Genomic DNA, 5,909 nt, shown 5'->3' on the forward strand with positions numbered 1-5,909 from the left:
CTATATTTAATTTTTGTTTTTAAATCCAGATGCACTAATTTGCTCTCCTTATCAGATAATGTCATGACTTTTACAGCAGTCAGCAATGGATGTTTCTGTACCACAGCTGAAGGAAATGTCAAGTACAAAGAACTGCACTGCTCGCCCGATACATATTAGCTTATCATGTAAATGGTGAGAACTTTGACCTTCTTATAGTAGAATGGAAGATAGTGGATGAACACTCCACATGTCTAATTAATCACAGTGTGTCTCATCCTCTTGATTGTAGCTAAGCAGGCTCTTCCAACTTAAGTAACAGTTGTCCAGTACTAACACTTACCTGTTAGTACTGTCTCTTGTGCAGCTGTCAACCTAGATGACGGTAGGTTTCAGAAATAAATCAGAAACATCCTCATATGTGAACTATACTTTTATTGTGTGAATACTTAAAAAAACCTCACAAAACTAAAATTCTAAGAACTGAGTAATACTGCACTCAATGCTTATTACTATTTTCTCATGCAAAAAGTACAGGACAGTACTGACTGCACAAAGCACTTCATACAAACATCATACCATTATCATCAAAATTTTACAGCTTTACTGAAATGGGAAATCCAGAATTTGTTATACACATACCAAATTTACTTGAAGATGGTACAAATTAATCTGAATTCTATGAACTTGCTATCACTTCTCAGGCAAAATTTACACATCACAGATCTACTACAATAATAAGATACATATTTAAACTATTTAATTTTTATTCCAAATTCTAAACTGTGTTCTAAGAGGCATACTGCAAATAAATTGAAGCCAGACTTGTCAGATACTAGGTCAGCCCCATAAAATATTTCTGTAATAGCATCTGTCTTCTCAGTTTTAAGGCATCTGAAATTCAACCTAAACTGAGCTTTTCTATCAAAAGCCAAACTAAAATTCTCTCCAGAGAAAGACACAGTATGTCACTTTCAAAAAGACCTATCTTAAGGCAATGTGCCATTGCTACAGGCTGCACACAAACTGCAGCTGTTTTCCCCTGACCTGTTGTTTTGTAAAGAGTAAGAGAGAAATCTTGGTGATGGAAGAAAAGAAGTGCACTAGTATGTATTCAGACAAAAGAATGGTGGAAATTCAATCTAAGATCTACAGACTCTAAACAGTCTCCATATAATATTATTTTACTGTTCACAAGAGGTGTTCCCTTTTTCAATTCACACTACAGATAAAGAGCAATGGACTGTAAACACTCATTCTTCAGTTATCTATAAAATTGTGGAAAAATAAGAAAACTGAGGACTAATGGAATTTGTTACATAGCATTGCTGGACTCTCAAACCACAAGTATCATCAGTAGGGATGGTAACGAGGCCCTGGGTTGTAGGAGTTGTAGCCATATTGTCCATAGGGAGAGGAGTACGATTGCCCTTGTCTGTGGTGCTGGTAGTTATTACCCCAACTTCTTTCTGGCCTCTGATTAGATCTATAGTCACCTTGCCAGTTGTATCTGTCCCCTCTAAAATATCTACCATCTTGAAACCTGCAATAAAAAGAAACGTCAAAGATTCACACATGAATTTCACAGTTTTCACAAAGCCTGTCATGTAAGTGCTTATACACTAAATTACTTGTTTTCATCAGTATGTCATAAAAACAGGTATCTACAGTCAGATCTGAGACAATTAATGAATTTCTTACTAGTACCCAACACACTACTTGCCAAGTGACAGCAGGATGGTCTGCTTCCTAACACAAAACATTCACAAGCATCAGGTCAAGCGGTGGGACTTTGAATAGACTCAAAAAGACCACATATCTAAAAACCAACCAGAAGATACATCTGAAGTTTCATCAAAACCAGGTTCAATATAGCAGTTTCATGGTTGAAAGCTGTGGTAAAGCAGTCTTAAGTACAGTCTACTTAAGTACAGCATATAATCAGGGAAGCACATACTGGCACTGCTTCATGGTCTCCTGTAAATTCTTCTACTCAGGAGTATATCTTAGCAGTTGTAGTTAGCTATTGTCTAAATGTTGGCTTTTCAGCTGTATCTCGATTGCTACTGGCACTTGATCTGCCTCACAGTAATTATCTCTGGGTATCTCAACAGTGTGGTGTAGACAGACAACATTTACATGAGGCTCACTTTGTGACTAGAGTATAGATGTAAGAATTAATTAGTTCAATTAATCAGTTTTGTAAGAACATCCTCTTTAAAAATCACTTTTTAATCTATAGAGACTGATTCTGTGTTTAACTTAATGACAAGTTCTTAGCATGAGAAAAAGTTAGAATGTTCTTTTTTGTCTTCAGATAAGGCACAAATCCCATTTAGACATTTAGCTAAGAAGTTTTCCTGGTTGTTAGTTGGACTGGAGTTTATACTAAAGGCTGATGTTATTAATTGTAGTTTTTTTTACATCCTGAAGAAATAATTCAAACATTGCACTTGCTAGACAGATCGGGTGATGAATTTTACAGTCATTTCTGATAGATAAAAGAAATACAGGCTAGTCTAACAAAGTATGGTAAATATTTAGGTTACAAAAGAAACATTCTTCTGGACTGCTAGCAACAGATAATCACACTCTTAGCCTGTTCCTTCACACATTTTCCCCACTGGTTATCATCCAAACAGATGACAGGCTGCTTAGTTTTGCATAACTCTCATCTTTCTTCTGTGCAAAAATGTTCCTGGCTGAGGAGTAACAAACCCCAGGTCAGTAGGTTCAGTGGTTCTAGCTTGTTCCTTACTAAACCAACAAATTGCTGAATACTTTTATGCACAATGTATCCAAAAACTGATTGTCAATAGAGAGTAAAAAACTTATACTTTTCAGAGATTTCCTCTGAAACGTAGTTACCTAAGAAGTAACAAGAAGATACTTCTACTAGCAAATTCCTATTTTACTTCTGAAATAAATGATCTTAGTTTAACTATGTTTTTGTGAAAATACAAATATTTAATAAACAAACAAACAAACAGACAACAACAAAAAGCCCAACATCAGTACCGATCTCTGTTTCTCTGGTTGCCCCCAGATCTGTTTCTCCATTCTTCAACTACAGGAGGGGGATCTGTGGGACGTTTCAGATATTCTTGGTACTCTTCATCCTCTGATGTGAATCGATGAGCAAACATCTTTTCATAATTCAAGGGCATGTCATCCAAGGAAGTCATTCTGAAAACTTTAAACATGAACACAATAAAAGTGGCTTTAGCAATGTATGATGACTCTTACTGTAATAGCTACCAAAATCCATGCAGGGCAATATGAAGAACAATGAAAAGTCATACTCGGATTAACATAGCAGGTAAGTTTTTGGCAGACAGAATAGATGACTGACTTTTAAGCTCTGGCAATTTAAGACTGTAACTCACTCCCCTGCTCCCCTGAACAGCTTATCCCTGATGGAAAGCAATTCCAATTCCATCCATCCAGTATTTGGATGTCTGTACTGGATGTGCAGATGTTCATCTGTCTGAACAATGGAAGTGGTTTTAAGGGACTCCATCCACACAGGAGATAGTAAGATCAGATTAATACCTAACATAGTCATTATACAGAAGCATCTCTGATGAGTTTTGATAGACCTAGATTAGATGAGCTGTGGTAGAAAGATACGGGACATGTCTGAGGGTTAGCAATGGAAACAAGTATTTCTTCAGAATGCATTTCCAATCTACTCTTAATCCATTTTTGACAGGAAAAACATTAATACAACCAACTTGAAAAGTTTGCTAAGGTAGAATATTTTTATGGATATACTGGTGATTCTGTGATTTGTGTTAAAGGTAGAGAGTTTAGAGTGTACTGGAACTGGGGGTCAGAAGCTTGCAGGAGCCTGTTTTGAGGACAAAGCAGGAGCCGCATGTTTTACAGACTTAAACAGAGACAGTGTGTTTGGCTAATTGGAGACACCAAGGCTGAGGAGAAGAACTAGGAATTTGTTTTCTTTAGATAAGAAGCCTGAACAGTTGAGCATACGTGAAAGTGGATGCTTTGACCCTTAACCACACTGAATGTAGGGAGAAGGGATTTGATCACCTGTTCTGAAGACTCATTATCATATGCCTGCCTTCTATTTAGCATAAGCTTGTTTATGTAGATTATGTAACTATATAAGATGAAGAAAGCTATTGTAAGGCTGCTGTGGGGTGAAGTTTTGTACCCTCGCATGCCCAGCCGGTTGCTTTGCTTGCTTTTATTGCCTTTTATTACCTTCTTAAGATCTTTTAGTGCCAATAAAACTGTTACCAAAAATTTTTACCAGGAGTCATCTATAACAAATATCATGCAAAGCCTGCAAATACACATAGCCAGCAAAGCAAAATAAATACTAATTCATAATAATTTATGCGTTAACAACTTGATTCAGGAAAAGGACAGCACCTAATGTTAAAATTACCTTATAACATGGCTCTCTGATTGGATTGGTGTTTAAGGCTTTAGTTTTCTTATTTACCTGACTATGTATGCATTTGCTCTTCAGATGTTGGTGCTGCCTAGTACTGTCAATCAATAAAGGCCTGACCCTAACAGCAGATGCTGAGAAAGGTTCTATTTTAACAAGCCCTGGGTAATTTTGAGCATTCAAGGTCTTCACCTGTAGACTTTCAGATTAAGCTCTTCTGCTGGCTTCTGAAGATCTGCAGACAGGACCAACATTCACCATGCAAACTGATGGGAAAGGTGGAGGTGACAGTTTTCTATGGGATCCAAAGAGCTAAACGTATACCCTAATGACAGCCCCATTCCTCTCCCCACCGTATCCATGAGCAGCTTGAGACTAGGGTAAGCGGGATGTTCACTGGGAATACAGAACAGTACTCCTGTAGATTGAACTCCCCTTCTGTCAGCTTCAGGAAGTTCAGTGTCTGGTGGTCCTTCAGGGCCCACCTGCAGCAGCCTTTCCCTTCCACTTAATGCTGCGGCATAAACCTTTCTGAAGCAGGTGTAGGATCTACTCCTGCAGGACGCCAAATGGCTTCATGCCCCTTCATGCAATAAGCAAACCTCGTTGGGTTTTTAGTATGAGCTGTGTCCAGGGAACTCTGCTCCTCAGCGGTTCAGTCGGGGGCAGGGGCAGCACTGTCGTGCACAACATTAGCAGTCATCTCCAGAGTGCAGTAGGAGCAGCTCTCCTCAAGATTAATAATTTAAATGTAAGTATTCGTCCTGCGGAGACTGCTAACAGGGGATGCCCGCCACCTTCCCCCCGCGCCTGCGGCCAAACTCTGTCGAGCACCGAACGGGGCCCGTTCCCCTCGGGGCGGCTCACGCCGGAGCCCTCCTGCTCGCGGCCGGCCGGCCCGGGGCCCTGTCCTTTCACAGCGGGAGGGGCCCCGCTGCAGCCCTGACGGCCGGAGCCCGCCGCGGGTAGACTCTCGGTTTTCCACCCCCCTCTTCCCTCATAGCCCCTAGCCGACTCCGCTGCCCTCACCTTGCGCCTCCAGCCGCTGCCGACTCGCCTCCGAAGCCCTCCACTTCCGGGCGGAGCTCCGCCGCTTCCTGCCCTGCTGCCAGGGCGGGTCCACCTCAGGCCGACGTCCCCTCGCAGAGCTTGAGGCGGGCTTGGTGTGGGGTGAGCTCAGTGGGGGGGAAAAATTGATTCCCTGGAATTGGGATTTGGCACCAAACACGTTGGCATAAGTAGTACTGAGATTTGAGGGGCACTTTCCTTCGGTCCTACGCAGGTTTTAGGGAGGCGATATCTGTAATATTTGGACTTCAACGGAAAGGTGCAACTGAAAAAGTGAACGTGGTGTCTACACCCCTAGCCTTGCGAAATAAATGTATTTCAGGCATAAAAAAGCTCAGAGATGTGTTGAGTACTGTGTCAGAAAAGTAAGATGACGGGAAGATTTTGTTGGCAGCTAAATCATTCTGCATAAGCTAAAATAATGGCTCTTTGGCACCTGATT

General features: G+C 40.8%; 1 protein-coding gene across 2 annotated transcripts; it reads right to left on the reverse strand.

Annotated features, from left to right (window-relative positions):
- Nucleotides 1-394: 394 nt before the first annotated feature.
- Nucleotides 395-5,534, reverse strand: LOC137443755 (RNA guanine-N7 methyltransferase-activating subunit-like protein). Of its 2 annotated transcripts, XM_068143691.1 has the most exons (4): nucleotides 5,429-5,446; nucleotides 4,592-4,665; nucleotides 2,998-3,172; nucleotides 395-1,522 (listed from the first exon to the last, which is right to left on the reverse strand). In XM_068143691.1, the coding sequence occupies exons 3-4, from the start codon at nucleotides 3,162-3,164 to the stop codon at nucleotides 1,333-1,335; spliced, it is 357 nt and encodes a 118-aa protein (XP_067999792.1). In that variant the 5' UTR covers nucleotides 3,165-3,172; nucleotides 4,592-4,665; nucleotides 5,429-5,446; the 3' UTR covers nucleotides 395-1,332. The 2 variants fall into 2 exon arrangements, with proteins under 2 accessions (XP_067999792.1, XP_067999791.1); XM_068143690.1 differs by lacking the exon at nucleotides 4,592-4,665 and having other exon boundaries at nucleotides 5,429-5,534.
- Nucleotides 5,535-5,909: the final 375 nt, after the last annotated feature.

Source organism: Melanerpes formicivorus, unplaced genomic scaffold, assembly GCF_026170545.1.
Source record: "Melanerpes formicivorus ecotype bairdi unplaced genomic scaffold, bMelFor1.0.p_v2 SCAF_10, whole genome shotgun sequence".
Lineage (NCBI taxonomy): Eukaryota > Metazoa > Chordata > Aves > Piciformes > Picidae > Melanerpes > Melanerpes formicivorus.

What these genes read in the sequence shown, in the direction of transcription:
- LOC137443755 (XM_068143690.1), bottom strand. Translation starts at nt 3,164, where the DNA reads ATGACTTCCTTGGATGACATGCCCTTGAATTATGAAAAGATGTTTGCT. An exon ending in AACCAGAGAAACAGAGATCG is followed by an intron (nt 1,523 to 2,997) that starts GTACTGATGTTG and finishes TTTTTATTGCAG; the next exon opens with GTTTCAAGATGGTAGATATT.